The 18,856-nt window shown below is 43.8% G+C and overlaps 1 protein-coding gene across 2 annotated transcripts in view; it reads left to right on the top strand.

The window, feature by feature from the left end:
* The window catches only part of Eif3h (eukaryotic translation initiation factor 3 subunit H), an 83,414-nt gene extending 64,772 nt beyond the window's left edge, over positions 1–18,642 (top strand). For both annotated transcript variants that reach the window (XM_063257655.1, XM_003479836.5), the window contains 6 exons: positions 5,469–5,636; positions 7,124–7,223; positions 8,352–8,501; positions 15,140–15,260; positions 17,057–17,189; positions 18,397–18,642. In XM_063257655.1, the coding sequence (XP_063113725.1) occupies positions 5,469–5,636; positions 7,124–7,223; positions 8,352–8,501; positions 15,140–15,260; positions 17,057–17,189; positions 18,397–18,494 (770 nt within the window). In that variant the 3' untranslated portion in view covers positions 18,495–18,642. The remainder of the gene's footprint in view (positions 1–5,468; positions 5,637–7,123; positions 7,224–8,351; positions 8,502–15,139; positions 15,261–17,056; positions 17,190–18,396) is intronic.
* Positions 18,643–18,856: the final 214 nt, after the last annotated feature.

The following is an 18,856-nucleotide window of genomic DNA, read 5'->3' as shown; positions in this document are numbered from 1 at the left end:
TAATTTAGTGATCAAATGTATAAGCTGTGCTTTCTGAAGACAGAAATTTGTTCTATATTATATCTGTGTTGTGCTTTATTGATTCGGAAATAATTTATAGTTCACCAGTAAGTTGTGATGAAGTCTCTAAATGGGGGTTGCCTAGATTTTTGGGTCAGAGTCTGAAGTCAAATTGAAGTCAAAACTATAGCAAACAGGTTTCTCAGAAGAATTTCAGTTATCATGATCAGCTCATTAGGGTTATGAGGAACGTGGTTAGATAATGTATGTAGACCGTTTAGTAGAAAGTCTGCAAGTGCTGGTTTTGTGCTTTGTGCTTAGCTACCTACGCTTCTTTTCTCCAGACTATTGCTGTTTTTCAAATAATTGCATTGTGATACATTCTTAAGTAATTTGGATTTATTTGATATAATATTATCAAATAAGACATTAGGTCCTGAAATAGTTTCTCATTTTTAAAACGTAACTTGCAATAGGACCTTGGTTTGTGAACTTTCTTTCCATGGTTTTGGTCACAGACTGACTGGGTAACTGAGTCAGATTTCCCTGTAGGGTCCACATTGAACCCAACCATGGAGTTTGATTCGGTTTGTGACCAATTCGGCTTACGAGCAGAGTCACGGGAAGAATTAAGTTTGTGGACCGAGGTGCCACTGTATCTTGTCCCGTAGGCATTTGTAAGAACACATCTGGAAAAAGCTTTCTTCCCCCGTTAATCTGTTGGATGGATTTCAAGTGTTTTTGGAATATGCTGCTTCTGACTTTGAGCCCATCTCAGCTTCCCATCTGCGACAGTTCTTTGTTTCCTTTGTGCAGTAAGAATTTGTATTTCATGGTGGTTCACTTAAAGTAGTAAAATAAAAAGTGCCTATAAAAGTGAGGGAGGAGTTGGAGTGAAAAGAGCGCAGCCGACCTATTGCGAGCTGAAGCTTGCAGCCCGAGCTGTTCTCTGGTCTCCGCGAGGACTGAGCCTCCTTGGGCCGCTTGGAGTCTGGTGCAGCTCGCACACAGGATTTTAAGCTAAGGCAGGTCACACACAGTGTTACTTTATTGTTTTCATATTTGAAGATCAGACAAGAGAAATCCCAACAAATGTGGGTTTTTGAAAAAAATACTGGGCAGTCCACCTCCGTGAAGACAGTTTGAGCTGTAGGCACTTTAGATGTGACTGTTTTGCAAAGAAGCTGTCTGGGAAAAGTGAGGATGAAGCAGCAGTGCCAGGGCGGCACTGTGTGGTGAGAGGGCTCTCCTGAGCCGGATGAGATAGTGGGAGAGACTGAGGACACTGTAAGTCTTCGCTTCCTTTCTGTAAGCTCTCCAGGTTTTGTAGTGCCACTTCGGTGGCGTTGCCTTTTGAGTGCAGCTTTTGTGTTAGTCATTGAGGCAGCTTAGTGGGATCTACTGATTTGTCTTTATAATTCATTTGCTGCTTCTTGATTGGTAAGTTGCTTGCTTTTTAAACTAAGAGTGCCTAAAAAATTCTTTCTTAAACTTCTCATTACACAGTCCTAAAACCCTTTACTGAACATTGTCATAAATTTGAAAATACTCCTCTCCAAAAGGATTTACTGTAACCTTACCATTCATCTTGGAGAAACTCTCCAGGAACATTTAACCATTCACTCAGAAGGGAAAGTCATGGGTTGAAATTGCTGCCTTGACTTCCATTAAATATGGCAACTTGGGACCAAAAACTGGACCAGTGCTGTGGAGTGCCCATGGGTACTTGTTGCTCGGCAGGAATTAGTGCATCAGTCGAGAGTGAGTGCTCTTTATAGCTTTTTTCTTTGGCCACCAAGCCCCTTCCTGGAAACCAGTGAACCTTCTTTCTGTCCTTCACACCCTCTTTTGAAACCGTACCCAGAAAAGAGCTCTGGCTGGCTGTGTGGAAGCAAATCACAGCCGGGGCAGGGGCTGGGTGGGCAGCAGCGTCACAGCACCTCGGCTGGCTGCGGGCCCCTCTGTTTAGCCAGGGCTGGGGCTGGATTACGTCTCCTGTGCTGTGCTTGCCTCACCACTACCCTCAGCCCCCAGTATCCCTGGGGCTGGAGTGCTGGTCCTTCCTGGTTATGGCATAAGTGACTGCCATGTCACCAAGTCAGAGTTTTCTCCTCACCTGTGCCACTGGCTGGGGGGGGGGGGGGGGACAGGCGGCAGGGCTGTGGCAGCCGGCTGCCGAGAGCGTAGTTGGGGACAGTATAGGGGATAGTCTGCTTGCTGTTCATTGCTTGTGCCTTCTTAGTTTTACTAGGAAGCCTTCACAGAGGTTAGCTGTGTACTTTTTTGAAAATTTTGTGGGAGGAAGAAAAGCTGTGGGGAAGGGAGGTGCGGGCCACACCTGCGTCCACACGGCACCAGGGTAGAGCTCAAAGCCCAGGAGAAGGCGGCAGCTCCTGGGCCTCGTGGCTCTGTCTCTTCTCCCCGCCTCGTGTGCAGTGGAAACCATCTCACTTGGCTGTTTTTGAAACTGAGCAAAGTGACCCCTAACAAACAGTGGCCTGGGCTCTCGGAGCTGCAGCCTCTGCCCCACCTCTCCGAGGCTCACCCTAAGTCTGTCACGCTCAGCGCAGTCTCTGCACTGTAAGGTTCAAGGCCACGGTTTTAAATGTGTGCTTTTAAAAAATTCTTAAATCAAACACTAAGTCTAAATCAAGATAAGCTGTGAAACTTTACCTAGAATAGGCCCAGCCAAGATCTGTTGTATAGTAGTGAATCTCTGGTGAATTGGAGATTTGTCAGTTTATCTGTCATTGCCCTTAACCATTTTACATTTAGGTATTTAGCAGATAGGAAGACTGTTATGACTTAAAACCTCTGAAATCTGGCATGCTGTTTTCTAAGCTGTGAGAGAAGAGAACCAACACGTTCCCTGCATCCTCTCCCAGTGACAGAGCAGCTGATCTCTCTGCTCCTCAGTGCCCAGAATAAATGCAGTGAAATTGGATTCGTTTATACACAGAGCAGCCTTGCACCACAGGTCACATACTGTGGACTCTCCATTATTGTAGACAAATACTACATTTTCATTCTTATCGGGGGTGGTCACATAAGCCGGTGGATAAAAAGGAGTTTGTAAGTTTGGTAGAGATCTGGGAGTTTTTGCAGTTGCTGTTTGTTTTTTCCTCATGTACAGTGAAGTGCTCTTATAGGATCTGTTTTTATTAGAATATTTCAGGAGAGTTTTACCAAGAAGACATTTTCTTCAGAGAAATGTTGATTTTAAATCATAATGCATTGCTTTCTAGAAGCCCTGCGTTAGCTAGTGAACAAGTCAGTGTTTATAACATCCGGAGAGCAGTGTGGAGTCCTAGCGTATTGATTGGGAATAGTTCTCAGATCTTTCTGGAATTGGGAAAAATAAAACTCAGAGAAGTATCATTAACAGGACAGCAAGATCTGTCCCCACAGGGGATCTAGCATCTGTAGATTCCAAGCCTTTTGTATTTTTGCAAGTTGGTAGAAGCTAACCTCTATTTACGTTTTTACGATTTGGCCAAATGGTACACAGACAGATGTTTTGCAAGTGCTGAGTTTTTAAAAATCATTCTGTTAAATCCTGTTCGTGCTGTCAGTTGTTGAGCAGTCTGTCCCTATTTCTTCTCTTTCCCTTTAAATACTTAATTAGTTTCACCTCCTCTTTTACTTAGAATATTAGAACTTGTAGTTTGCAAATTAAATGTGAACTTTGTTAGCCAGATCATTTATTTTATTTTGATTAGGAGAATCATGGACTTTTAAAACAGAAAGACATTTTAGTAGTGTTGCTATACTACTTCCCAATTTATGTGGTTGATATATAGTAAATCTGTTAAGTGAGTTAAAAGGTAGGGAGGTTCTGATGCACAGAGAGAAAAATACTAAGATTAAAATGTAATTGATACTACACAATTATATACTGCTTCAGGCTGTCATACTGTACATAAAATAGATTTCCAAGGTTGTGGTGTTTTTAGTAATAGTTTAGACTAGGGGTGGTGGACTTTTTAGAGCTTTTGATGATATAAACAGTTCACCACGGCATGTATGCCATAGATTGGCCACTACTGGTTTAGAGTACAACAAAATGATACAGGATTGTTTTCACAGGTTATTCATAAATTGCCAAAAAATCAGTTTGGTAATTAATATAAAGGGTCTGATATAGATCCCCATCTCCCCAAACCCTTTGTATTTTTTTAACTTTTACAGTTACATTTTTGATATACATAATGATCACGTTATCCCCATACTGTTTAAAAACAAAAGCAGTTGTGCTGAGCAGACCGCCTTCACGGGATTACTTGCCCTCCTTTATGAATGAGCTTACTTTGCAGTTACCTGACCTGGAGTCATCTGCCATTAATACAGCTTGGCTCAGTGTATCCTTTCCTTAACATTCTACAAAGCGAAAGAGAGCTTCGAAAAACACCTGATTCTTAAGTAGTCGATGTGTTGGCTGCTGCTTATAGCATGAAAACCTTCCTTAGAAGGAGTTGGTTTATAATTTCTCTGTCTCGAAAAGAGTGTTGGCAGAGAAAATTGTGTACCTGAGGAAAGTTCTCTTGCACTTTGTGTTCCAAAGTCTTGCTTGCTTGTAAAACAATAGCACAATGTATAGCCAGTGGAATAGTAGACATAAGATTTTACTTTTGCTGAATATGATTAAGAGTTGGAAATGAATTGGTCAGGTCAGAATTAAGCAAATGTGGTTACTCTACATTACCATACAGTTGTTATGATAAAAATAATGTATTATATTGACTATATAACTTTTTATTTGTTACTCTTGGGCTATAATGTTTTTTAATGTCTTTTTTTAAAATTGTCAACTTATATTTTTCTAGTGAGCCTGCTTTCATAGTATGCGTTGTAGTGATTAATTGACAAAACTAAAAGTCATCAAACCTTTTCATTCTGTACATGATTATTAAAATATAACAGTTCTAAAGAAAATAGTCTGTTATTTAGTACAAAGGAACACATAGACAAGGAAAGTGTTTTCTAAAATTTAGTATATGCAGCAGGGGGCACCAGATGAAGGCAAAAATTAATTCTTAAACTTTAAATCAGCTGTAGCCTATTCATCTATTAGTAATGTGGTAGGTGATTGTGTACCCTGAGTTTTCTTCATTATTTCTTCTTGCAGATCTGAAAGCTGTATTGAAGAAGAGATTGATAACTGTTCTTGCTCATTAATCCGGATGAAATGTCTTACATTCAGTCCGTGTAGTAATTACACAAAATTTTCTTAAACATTTACTACTTCATAGTTTTAATAAGTGCAATAACCACATTTAGTGAGTCTTTTCGTCAGTGAATAAAAGAAAACCTCAGTATTTGAAATGATTTGCAAGCATGGTTTTGTTATATCGATATGAGAAATATTTTAAAAGCTGGAAGCCCGTTCCCTATAGCTCACAAGTACTTAGCGGGACTTGTGTCTGAAGAGCTTGTGTTTACTGTTCCCTCTCTTCCCCTCTGTTATCCAGTCCAGTATCAGATGGAAATGATGCGGAGCCTTCGCCACGTGAACATCGACCATCTCCACGTGGGCTGGTACCAGTCCACGTACTACGGCTCCTTCGTCACCCGGGCGCTTCTGGATTCTCAGTTCAGTTACCAGCATGCCATTGAGGAGTCTGTTGTTCTCATTTATGGTTGGTAGGAGGTTCTTTCGTGACTCTTTTCTTCCCTTCACATTATTGCTGCTATTTTTGCTTTCTGTCTTTGCCTCTGAAGGCAGCCTGGCAGGCCTTCTCAAGTAAATACCAACCCTGTTTCTGCAGCAGCCTCAGCAGCAGCTAAGTCTAGACAGGGTTTCCTTCTTTCTGTTTATTTTTCTTGCTATCAGAGCCCTGATGTGTACATTTTGGAATGCTGGAGTAGCTGCTTCATTTTTATTCCTCCACCTCCCTCCCTTCTGAAGGGGCTGGTGGAACCCGACCAGATGTCTAACAAACCCCGATTGCCGGAGTGTCTGGCTCCGTACGTGACTGACCAATCCAAACGCCGCGTGCCAAGTTTTTTTATACCTCTGACAGCAGCGTACAAAACCTGGACTGTTTCTCAGCACAAAGATTTTTTTCTTTTCGGCCTATTTAATGGTGTTTCCTCAAGCTCTCCAGACCAGATGTTCTGCGCTGTATCAGAACTGTAGGCAATTTAACAGCTTTATAGCCCCCTCCCCCCAGCACTCACAGTTTTCCGTATCTGGCAGACTTGCATATAGTTTCCAGCTGAGAAGTAAATGTAACGTCCTGAGTATCTGTCAGAAAAAATACTAATGAATACGATCAATCTTATGAGCTGCCCCAAAATTGTTTCAGTATGTTAACAATTGGATTACAGTAAAGAACAAGTTGTTAAAGTGTACTTATATTGGCTGGAAACATGGCGTCATCAGACCTTGATGAATTTTCCACTTGTTCCAATCTATTTTGGTTTTTATTTTATCACCTATTGCTAAAAGTTTCACTGTGTTAAGTTTCAGACAACATGAATGTTAACACAGGTTTTAGGCGAACATTGGCACGCCAGAGCCATTATCATGTGGCAAGTGCTAAGCCCCCTTCCTCGTGGAGTGTGTAAGCAGTTAAGATTCGGAAATTCAGTTTTCTGAAACTAAAAAGACACTGTGTGATAACACTTTGACTTAGTGGTTTTGTTTTTACAATCTGCTTTAATTAAGAAATGTGAGCAGTGATTATTAGGGTGGATAAAGTTTTTTCCAAGGCTATTCATTTTAAATTAGTTGACTCAACTATGCTAGGGCCTACAGCAATTTTTCATGTGTAATATTTGTCAGTGTTTTCCTCTTACTCCAGATTTATGAAATATGTATTTCATTCACAACAAGATAACTGATTTTAGCTGAAGAATGGATTTGAAAATTTCTCAACTACATTTGGAATCTTCTGTGTTTATTTTAGGGAGGAATTATTCTAAGTAAAATAGATCCCTGCGTCTTTACTTCCTGTTGACTTTACATGGTTTGAATCTGTTTCAGGTTGCATTCTGATTATTTAATTGTTTTGCAATGATGCAGGATTGTGCAATAAGCACCAGAATGTGCCTAGAGCTAATGCTATTCGAGCCCTGTGATGACAGAATTTTTAGTAATATTTTTGTCTTTTTCTTATTTGAGATCCCATAAAAACTGCTCAAGGGTCTCTCTCGCTAAAGGCATACAGACTGACTCCTAAACTGATGGAAGTTTGTAAAGAGAAGGATTTTTCCCCTGAAGCGTAAGTGTTTGGGGGCCCGTGGGGCATACGGTAAAGTATTGGGTGTTTTCTTTAAGACTGCAGTTTGCCACATTTATTGAATCCTTGGTTGTACTGTGGTAATGCTTTTGCCATGTGGGCTGTAGCAGTTTTCTGAGTGCCAAGTGCCACTTGATTTCTCCTTTCCCATGTTTAAATTATTCTTCTTTATAGAATGTCTCATCTGTTTCCACCAAGAGTGAATTCAGTTAGAGACAGAACTAGTTTGTTACTGTATCTGAAGAATAAATGATAGTGGGAAGAGTGGATGAAACTGTGGTTGGTGCTGGCAGGCTGTGGACTCCGTGTTAGATTACTTGCAAGCTACCCTCTTGTTTTCTGAGCTGTTTGTGGAGGGCAGGAAAGATACCTGGAAGGGTTTGTAAGGGTGACATGTGGAAAACTGATCCGACTTTTTTGTGAACCTACTTAATGACATTGAAATATTTACATTTTAAAAACTGTAAAATTCAATTTTCTGTTCACTGTAGCAATTTTTATCACGAAATCATGACTACATGTAGAATAGTTCCTCTCTGGTTTTCCATTTGGCTCCAGAAAAGGTTAAAGTACAGAGCATTTAAAAAGCAAAGCTGACCCCGAGCCCTTGTGAGGGTATCACTGAGCTCTTGGGGGGCTTGTTCTGCACTGTCCTTCTGGGTGTGAAATCTGCTGTGACTGCTCGCTATTTGTTTTTTTTTTTTTAAAGTTCAGCACACTTTAAAAATGAACTTTCTAAGAAATATATATTTTTTCTAGATATTTATTTTAAATTTTTGACACAGATTTTGTGGCATAACTGTGACATTTATATGTTAATATCCATGAAATTTTAAGATACCTGATAGTAAAGAATGATTCTTTTGCTAAAAAATTATTTTTCTGGACTATAGTTTGTTCATATTCAGATCATTTTTAAAGTTGATACTCAAATTACTTGATTTATGAATTTCTCTGTAAAACTTACAGTATCTGTCCCTGTTGCATTTTTTAAAGAATACTGAGGAAGCAGAGACCCTGGAGAGGGCCTGGGGTTGGGTAGAACGTATGAAACAGTCAAATTGAACACTCCTGACCACCAGACTAAAGCGTTTTTAACATGCTTCACAGACTGAAGAAGGCGAGTATCACCTTTGAGCACATGTTCGAAGAAGTGCCGATTGTAATTAAAAACTCTCATCTGATCAACGTGCTCATGTGGGAGCTGGAGAAGAAGTCCGCTGTCGCAGATAAGCACGAGCTGCTCAGCCTTGCCAGCAGGTAGGTGGCCCGCCGGCTGAGAGGTTCCTTTTCATTCAGTATTTTATATAGACTTTCTAGTACAGCAAGAAAAGAAGTCAGGACATATGTGGCAGCATGTGGCATTTGTCCAGCCCCGGGAGACCACCAGCCGGGTAGGGGAAGTGCACATTTGACACTGTGGCTGCTCCCACGCGGCCGCCTCACTGAGCCCCGCCGCGCTGTGGGCAGTGCTCCTGAAGAGGCCGTTGGGGTCTGTCGCGCTGTGCTGCTGCTCGCTGTGCTGCTGCTCGCTGTGCCAGGGCTGTGCACGCTCTGGGTATCTCACGGTGCTTGGAGCACAGGAGTGCACCTGAACGTTCCTTTTGCAATTGCCTTTGTTCAGATACAGACTCGTGCTAGTAAACTTGGCGCTTATTTGAAGGCTCAGCTAAAGTTAGAATTGTGACATTGGCCATTGCCATCTCAGACTGCGGGGATTGCGTTTCCTCCACTGTGACTGCTTTAGCCATCCAGTTAGACCATTACGTCTCTAAAACACCAAAGGAGGTTCCAAAACATTTTCTTTATGAAATAAATGTTTATCTTCCCTGGATCACGTATTGTTTCTCTTTAAAACAAACAAACAAACAGCTTTCCTCCCCACAGTCTGGGGTGGAGCCCGGGCAGTCTCGAGCAGGGCCACACGGGCCCCAGCCCCACTCACAGCAGGCTGTGGGCAGAGCGGCTCCATGGCGCCTTTTAAGATCCTCTCCAACTTTCTGCTAGTGGTTTTTTGTGGTGAGAAGAGCTTAGCAGCGCCCTTTCAATAGGAAATGGAGAGAGGGGTTATCAGTCAGTATGTTTGTTGGCTGCAAGAAACAAGGTATGTTCTCTCAAGTCACTGGTTTGAGCAGAAGTTTGAATATTTTTCAGAGTTTTAGTTATCTTAGGTGGAAACTTAGAGCAGAGGAACATGCAGACATTGTCCTTCCTCCTATGGGACGAGGGAGATGACCCCAGAGGCCAGGGGCCACATTCTCCTCTGTGCCCTGGCCTGAGGGTGTGGTGGGAGCCACCTTCCGTCTCATTAATGCGTCCCAGAAACCACAGGAAAGTCCTGACGGCCGAGAGGGCCCGGTGATGGATGGAGTGCTGCACGGTGCAGCCGGGCTGCAGGCTCATTTGGCACCAAAGAGGGACTGTTCAACTGCACGCTTACATGCGTAATAGTCCTTCAATTTCTGTTTTAGAGGGTCATATTTTTCTTTCCTGCTTTCCCAAATACTCCACACACCTGTATTTAAAGCACTGAGCTAAGAACCTTTTTCAGCATGCGAAGTTATAATTTGATATATTAAGTATGTAGCTATATAATAATTTTAAATTTACTACATAAAAGCTTTTGCTTACATAATTCATGTCTTCACCTTTTCCCAGGTTTCCTTTATTGACATACAAAACAAAGATAGCCCTTGCGGAGCTTTGGCTTCACAGATGAGCGGATCTGCGCTGTACGTTTGTCCAAAGCAGCAGTTATAATAGCCAGGAAGGTGCTCTCAGCCTGCTGCAACAGTTAAGATCTAGAAAATGTTTCAGCACAGTTTCGTCTTCTGTATTTCTAGGTACAGTAAGGGAGAGAGACCCTTTGCTTTCCCTGTGAAATTATTTATTTCAAGGGCAAATTGGTGTTTCTTTGGGGAGAAAAAAAATTATACCGATAATTACTATACTCCACAGTGCTCATTCTCATAGACCATTACCTGGAGCCAAGTTAATGGTGTTGTCTCCAGATGCTGAAATGCACCTTTTGTGTATCTCAGTGTTTAATTTCTGACATTACCAGGACAGTGGAACTCAAGACAGTGACCAGGCACTTTCCAGACGTATAAAGCTTCATCGGGAACCGTGCTTATGCAGCTCCTTAAGCATTTGGCTGATCTTGTTTTGTGACCCACAAAAGAAGTACCAGTGCTTTGATTTACCTCATAAATTTATTCTGTCTAAATAATGCAAGCTACATTTGCATTATATTTTAAAACTCCTAATAGTTCTTAATTTCATTACATAGACGTTCTAGTGATGATTATTCCAATGACTGTCCTTATTAATTAAAAAAATATGGAAATCAAGCCTTCAGCTTTTCACACATGACAAACAATTTGATTTTATTTCTTCTTGTCACAAAAAGTAAACTCTGAGTGAGTGTCCTACATTAAGCATGAATTGATCGTGTAGCCAGGGCAGACTTAGCGCTCAGTGTCTTGGTTCGCGTCTGTTTAAGTTACCTGTTTGCAGTCCTTTGTTTCCTTGGCACTAAGAGCAAAGCCCGTGTTACTGAAGTGTCCAGGAGTACTCCCTGTTTCAGTATCCTGCTTGCACTGGTACTGAAAAGATTGCCCACCGAATTGTTCTTGATAATGGATCTGGCTTCCTGTGAACGTTGCTGTGAAATAGTTCATATAACCCTTCAGGGCTTGTATTGTGCAGATTTTTTTGTGTGTTTCTGGTTGGCTAGTTTCTAGAGCTCATTATTATAATATAAATGCTGTGCATACATATTCAAAGTCCATACATAGTTATCTTTTCACAGCCCTTGCAGGACACAGTATTGATACTTCGACAACCTGTGGTGGACAGAGAGGGAGTCCGTTTCAGCAGTACCTTGCTCATTGCTGCAGTTTGGGCTGTCTGTTTCCAGAACTTAAGGATTGGCAGCGGGCACTAGGCTTTTCTCCACATATGCCAGCGCCTCTCGTTTCTGTTCTGTTGGTGTCCCTGTTCTCCTGTGGCACTCTGCCTTCCTCAGCCTGGCTTCCTTTGCACACACGGGCGTGAATGACTGGCCTACTAACTATGTAGCTGATGGCATTTCTATACCTGGTATAACTCTGACCCTCTGTCCTTCCATGGGTGGCTATGAAAGATCTGTGCCTGAGGCCAACCCTAGTCCATCCTTCCTTCTGGAGATATTATTACTCCTACCTCAGATTTTCAGATCCTCTCTATCCCAGTTCTTTTTGGTTACCTTTATTAACTTGTTTTTCCCATTGGTTTTTTACAAATGTTCCACTTACTCTTTAGACAATTCAAAGATAGTACAATGAACACTCACCCATTAAATCCTGTACTTAGATTTAACTAGCGTGTATCTTGTCAAATGCTGCCACTACCCCATTCATATAAATAAGCATTTACTTTTTCACTCCAAACCACGTGAAAGGAGTGGTCAATGTGTCCACTTAGTTGGCATCTCCTGAAAATAAAGACCATTTAACTAGGCCTCCCCCATTTTGAAAAACAAACTTAGGAAGTGAATACTTGTGAACTCATGCTGGTATTTTAGGACTTCTTCCACCTTGGGCTACGTGTCTCCTGTTTGGTGGGAGTTCCTGGCCTGTGTCCTTCCTCATTTCCCACCCAGCACACTTGCACTGTCCACCCGTTAGGCTGTGCTGGGTGCTCACCGGGTCCCCAGAACTTGTACCTGTGTCCCTGGGTGAGGAAGTGTCCCCAGCCTCTGATACTGGCCACAGCAGCTTCTTGTGGTCTGTGAAACCACAACTCTTACACGGTTTGTTTACGTCTTAGTTTTCACAGTGAACTCTTTTGCTCATCCCTAAGTAAAACTGTCTTCCCCAAGCACATTCCTGGGTGATTTCAGCTTATTTCCATGACTTTCGTTACCTTAGCCAAAGGCTTCGGTATTTTTTCCCTGATTACTTTTACAGTCTCCTCACTTCCTGATTTCAGCCCTTTCTTCTTTCAGGATTGTAGTGATCTTTCTAAGTGCACATTAGATGCTCATGTTACTCTCTGCCTGTGATCTCCGGCTTTTTCCTGTTCCCCTTAGAGAACAATCCAGACTTCCTGCCCACGCTCCCAGCACTCTGCACGGACTGTCACTGCTCTGCGGTTTTGTAGTTCCTTTTCCCCCCGTCTTGCACATTGCCTGTATTCCTGGTGACTGAATTTCTATTTTGACTTTAAATTCCTCACATTTTCACGCTAGGGTCTCCAAGCCTGCTGCTTGTGCCCAGGGTCTGCAGTATCCCTTCCTATCGCCCCTGTCTGGCTACCCTCAGCTCCTTTTCAAAAGCTCAGTGTAGTTGTCAGGTAATCTGGAAGATTTCACCTGATTCCATCAAACTGTCATTACCCTTCCACTGTGTGTTTGTCTCTGCACTTCCTGCCACTTCGCTAGTGTTATGTATCAGCAGTGTCTTCCATAATCTAATTCTTAGTCATTGAAGAGCAGTTACGGACTTAGAAGGTGTTGAAAGGATAAATGTGAGATGCATTCTTTTTCTTTTTGTACCTGGGATAGTACTGAGGACCTCGAGCTTGCCAGCCAGGGTTAGCTAAATCCCCGGCCCGAGATACAGTTTTGACAAACTTATTCCTGAAGTTACTTGTAAAGCAGTGTAACTATCTAACCGGTAGATCTGGTCAATCATTTTCATTCTGTATCTTGTGCCTAAATATTTGCATCGGGTAGATTTAAATCAGGCTGTCTAGAAATGAGAAAACCATAGGTACTTACCTGGTTTCCGGAGAAGAGGAGATGTTCGAAGTGCCTTAAAAAATTACAGTGAAATGAGAGAAATGGGAAGTAAAATTTAATTTTAAAGAACTTGACTCGTCAACAGATGAGGTGTTACCGCATTGGGATTAGAAGACACATTTTGCCTGCCACACATGACGCTCCAGCTCTTTCCCCCATTGAAGAAAGAGCGCAAACTTTGAAGTTTCCTGTAGCTGACAGATGGGACCCTTACTGTAAGTGGGTGTGCTTTCATCCGTTTCCGACATTTCTGGCCTGTGTCATCATTGGTCTTTCCCTTTGCTGTAGCTGTGACATCCAGCCCATTCTGGGTGCTCGAGGCAGGGACTGAGCACCACGCTTGAATCTGTCCTCCTAGGAAATCTGCAGATGCTCTCTGGACTCTTTCAGTTCCTGCTGCCTTCCTAATTCAGGTCACGCTAGTTCTGTCTGGAATATTGCACGAGTTTTTGTACAGTTACTAAAAATTGGGGCGCAGCTTACTGTTTGAAGTGTACATGCCAGGTGTTTTGGCGTATTCACGGGGTCGTGTAACTGTCACTAATTCTAGGACATTTTCCTGACTCCAGACAGTCACCCTTTGCCGTCTCTGGTCCCCAAAGCTGGTCGTTTTCTTTTCCTGTGGATCTGCCTGTGCCATTTATAACGTAGACTCCTATAGTAAGTGGCCTCTTGTGGTAAGTGTCCTTCTTTTAGTAAGCACTTTCAGGTTTGCCCATCTTACAGTATATTGAGTCCTTCAGTATTTTTATGGTCGAATAATGTCATGTGTGTACCACAGTTTGTTTACCCAGCCGTCATCTGATGGGCATTTGAGTTTCTGCTTGCCGGCTGTGCACAGTGATGCAGCTGTTGACGCATGTGTGCGGATCGGCGTGACCAGCGTCTCATTCTCTTGGGTGTACACTGGGGTGGATTGCAGTCACTCCGTCTGGCTTGCTCAGAACTGCCACGGTGTGTGAGGCCGCTTTGTCCGCGTCCTTGCTGACACTCCATGCAGAGTCTTAGCCAATCTCCTGGATTTTGTTCCTCAGTCTAACTGCATAGCAGCAGAACGATCATTTTGAAATCAAAGGACGCTGCAAGGTCTCATCCACAGCATCAGCGCTGGTGGGCAGCTGTGTGGGCTCTCCAAGCCCATCTCTGTGCCCAGCAGTGCTGGGCCTCTTGGTCTTCCGAGTTGGCTTTCCACTTGCCCGCTTCAGGCCTTCAGCACTTGTCCTTTCTTTCCTCTGGGAAATAGGAGCTGATGGTCAGCTCCTAAATTTTGGCTCTTGGTCTGTCATAGACTTTCTGGCATGCTAGGGCTTTGTCACCTCTCCTGTCCCATCCCAGTTCTTCAGGTGTAAGTTCTACAAGATGGAGGCCGTGTGTTTCCCGTTTCCTGATGTCAAGGCTTAGTAAAGATCTGTGTGAAGTTGGTGGGTTGCTACTGTCTGCCAGCCAGCTGTTTTCTGTGTGTGTGTGTGTGTGTGTGTATGCAGGTGCAGCAGCAGCAGAAGCAGAAGACCACAGGAGAAATGACTGGGTGTCATTGTATCAGTCATCAGTGTCACTTTATAACGATTTGTGACTGAGCTGCAGTAGAAATTTCTAGAGAAAAAAATGAAGGAAAGCCTATAGTGCTGGAGTCCAGGAAAGATAGAAGAGGCACCTGCCTCTTCACCCAACCCCCACTACAGGCGCTGCCGGGGCTCATTGCGACCCTGCTCGAGGCAGAGCTGGTGTGCCGGAAGTCTGAATGCTCCCTGTAACTCAGCTGTGCATCGGGTAGGGGCGGCTGGTGGTGGTGGTGGTGGTGGTGTACTATTAGGGAGAAGCCTTCCAGAGTACAGAACTGAATTAAACTCGATGTTTTTAAAATGTCCACCGTACATGTCTCCCTAAGTATGAGTAAGTTTCTCTGTAACGCACCCCTGCTTTCTTAGTAAGAAATGAAGCATCAGATGTGCAGGTTGAGGAACAAGTAGACCAGGCCCTCTCCCTGCCCTTGCCTTTAGCTGTCATTCTTTCTGCAGAAGGCAGATCCAGCTCGGGAGTCAGAGCTGTTTAGCGCAGCAGTGAAGCGGTAGCTCGGGGTGGTGTGCATTGCCGTGGTGTTGACTTTGCATTGCAGCAGTCACCTGGGGAAGAACCTGCAGCTGCTGATGGACAGGGTGGATGAAATGAGCCAGGACATCGTGAAGTACAACACGTATATGAGGAACACCAGCAAGCAGCAGCAGCAGAAGCACCAGGTTTGCATTGCGCAGGAGTCATCTTCACAATTGGCTAAACCCACTGTTAGCTGCTACTCTGTCCTGTTTTAAAAGATTACCTTTATGAAGTATGTTCTTGGTTTTTATACCGTGCACTTCAAAATACCTGACTGAGGAGAGTCAGTGTTAAGCCCAGTGGATAATGTCAAGGTTATGCAAACAAGGGTTACATTTATTGAGAAAATCAGAAGTGAAGAGTTTCCTGAGTGTCACAGCTCATTTCTTTACTAACTGTAATGGGTTTCGTAGTGGCTCATTGCAGCATAGTTAGCAATCTTCAGTTCATTTTAAAAAACTGAGCAGTTGTGATTAAGAGCGAGCAGTTTTGATTGGAAATAATAGACCAATTGCTGTGAAATAGATAGCATAATACAGACAAAGTCCCTCGAATCACCTGAGTGTTCTTACACGCACATATCTGCTGCTGTGGCCGTTTTGCCTCTTTTTTACCTGTGTTGTCTGCAGGCCACGTGGTTTTCACAGTTCTTAGAATACAGTTTTTGGACTGTATTGCTCTAAATGCTCTTCGTATTTGATTCATACATAAGTTTATTCCAGAATATTTTTCTGTGAAAGTGGTGTTTACATATGAATACTGTTTATTAAAATGTACTTAAAACATTTAGACAGATTCTAAGGCCAGTTCAGTCTGGCCTTAAGCTCACTTTGTAACTGAGGCTGGTCTCAAACTTGCAGTGATCCTCCTGTCTCAGCCTCCTGAGTGCTGGGATCACAGGCTGCCATCACACACAGTTACTTTTAGTCCTAACGTATTAAAGTTTTGCATTTCATGTTTATTCATATTTACCAGCATCACGTAGGCCTTCTAGATGTGTCTTTTACTCTCATACCTTATAATGAGAAATCTTTGCAAAGCAAGTTACTCACCTTCTTTAGGAAAAACTGTTGCTACCTAGGTTTTCATAGAAATGGAGTGAGTTCATGGGTTCTCATGACTGACCTTTAGGAGTCTGTGTCCAGGATGTCACTAGCGCTGCTGTAGTGAGCCATCCATCTACAACTCTAACCTTTTGATTGCAATGGACATAATGGTTTTAAAGTTAACCCTGTCTGTATGTATTCCCACCTTCTCTTCAGAGAACCCTGTGAATTCAGAGTTTAAAAGCATCTGAAGTATCACCTGAGCCAATTTTCGCTCTGAGTGACAGAGCTGAGGTACAGGTGTCTGTTGAAGGGTAACGAGTGTGAGCACATGGAAATAGCATCATTGCTATGCCGGGTGTGGTGGTACACTCCGGAGGCTGAGGCAGGAGGATTGTGGCAAGTTTGAGACCAGCCCGGGCTACAAAGTGAGCTTAAGACCATCCTGAACTACATATCAAGACCCTTTCTCAAAAAGCAAAAGAAAAGAAAAGAAATGGCATCATTGCTGTTACAGTCATTTTAGGTCAGTGGGGACGAAGTCTAGTGTGGCGATTGTCACTTAACTGTTGAAATTAGGTGACTCCTCTACTCTCCTGTCCGAATGCTACGGTTACTCATTTCAGAGCTTTTGGAAGCTGCCTGTTACTCCAGAGTCAGTTTTAGTTTTCAGGTTACTAATTAGAGACTCTTAAGGGACAGGGTGACCTAGAGTTTACATAGAAGGATTTTTCTTCTCCTATATCTCTATTTAGCTTCTTAGAAGCAGGTTACCAAATACTACCATTTATAAAACTAAGGTTGGAATTGAGAGCGACAAGATCTTGCTGGTTGTGAGAGGTCTTTTTTTTCCCCCCACAGACAGACCAACTCATTGTCGCTTTGCATTTCAGTACCAGCAGCGTCGCCAGCAGGAAAACATGCAGCGCCAGAGCCGGGGGGAACCCCCGCTGCCCGAGGAGGACCTGTCCAAGCTCTTCAAGCCCCACCAGGCCCCCGCCAGGATGGACTCGCTGCTCATTGCAGGTGGGGCTCCCCGGCGCAGCGCGGCCGGTTCCTCTGCTCTTCGAGAGCAGAAGACACCGGCAGCTTGCACGCAGGAGGCCGAGGAGGCGGAGAGCTTGGAAGTGCTTGGGAGATGAGTTTGAGTCTAGTGGCTCTAGATGCTGAGATTTGTCTGTTAAGTCTCAGTTCTTTCCGTGCTTCACGGGCTGTGATTTTGACATGGCACTGTTCACTTTCTAAAGTAGGAGGGTTTTATTGAGTCTTCTTTCATAGAGAAGAAGAAAAGCCATTTACAGCCTCACAGCGCAGCCGTTCATCTGCTGTGCACTGCACGCTGAGTACTTGTGGTTTCTAATGTGAGGAAAATACCGGCTCTTTGTCTTCAGTTAGGACCACATGAGGGTAATGCTGGATGAACTTTCTTTGGGGACGTTCAGCATGTGTCATCACCTGTCCCACTGCAGAAGCTGGTTTCTGTAGGAATATTGTTAGGTGTTGTTGGATTCTGTCAGGTCTCTGAGAAGTTGATTGGGGCGAAACAGCCTCACTCAAAAGTTGGTCTTTCACAGTTTCTCAATGCTATTGATACATATTTTGAGTAGTCGAAGAATGCAAGCTCCTTAACATTTTCCTTTGCACGTAGGAGTTTGGTTTGGGAATTAAAGATACAATCTTTTCCGGCAGCTGCAGTGCAGACAGAAGGGTGGTGCGGCTGTTAGAGCGAAGCAGGATTCCCTGTAAGACCACGAGCGAAGTGGAGCCTGGAGAGGACTCTGCTCTCCTTGCGGTGGCCCTGGAGGCAGACCCGTCTCCTTTCCCCCGGCTCAGGGCTGAGGCAGCTGTACCCCTTTGTGTCGGGCCGGGCTCCCCGTGTGCTCTCCAGCTGCTGGAGCCGGCGATGTTTCTCCCTGAGGGGTCCTCGCCACCCCTGACCTGCAGGGTCAGCACTTCTAGGGCAGGCGCTACTGCACCTTTACGGCTGACAAGCTTTGAAAAGCTGTAATTTTTCTTTATTCTCTATATCATCAAGAATGAAAGATGGCATCTTTACAAAAGAAGTTATAGTCTTTATTATGCCTTCTGGAAAAGCAGAATCAGTTCTTAGAGATTTTGATGTAAAAGCAGACACTGGTGATTTCTGGATTGTGATGCTGCTGTTTGACTAGAGTTGTGAGTCCTTTTCCCACTGGTGGAGCATCACAGTTCTCTGTTTACCTCACCCTCACAGGCCAGATTAACACGTACTGCCAGAACATCAAGGAGTTCACCGCCCAGAACTTAGGCAAGCTCTTCATGGCCCAGGCTCTGCAGGAGTACACCAGCTGAGACGGATGTTCCCGGAAGAGCAGGCTGGTGGCCTGCCCAGCTCCCCCGGGCACTCCAAAGAAACGTGTTTATGTACTTGTGGCCTTGCTGTTTGGGCTGTGACATCTTCCTAGCCAATAATAAAGTAAAGCACAGTCATGAAGGTAAAGCTTGCCCCTGCCGTGCTGCATGTGTCTCACACTCCCGTTTCGGTGTCCTGTTCACTTGCTGATTTCCAGACATGAAACAAGGCTTGACCAGGCACAGACCTGCAGGCTGCTCAATTCTGTGCCCGCTCGGCTGGGAACCGGCAGGCTGCTGCTCCCGAGTGTGCCCTGCAGGCCTGGGCTCCGGGCAGCACCTCAGGGGCCCTCACCCCCAGC

This window comes from Cavia porcellus, unplaced genomic scaffold (genome assembly GCF_034190915.1).
Source record: "Cavia porcellus strain 051 isolate PalLab524CR breed Dunkin Hartley unplaced genomic scaffold, mCavPor4.1 scaffold_10, whole genome shotgun sequence".
Lineage (NCBI taxonomy): Eukaryota > Metazoa > Chordata > Mammalia > Rodentia > Caviidae > Cavia > Cavia porcellus.
Note: the sequence above shows the minus strand (reverse complement) of the source record. Positions and strands in the feature narration are given on the sequence as shown.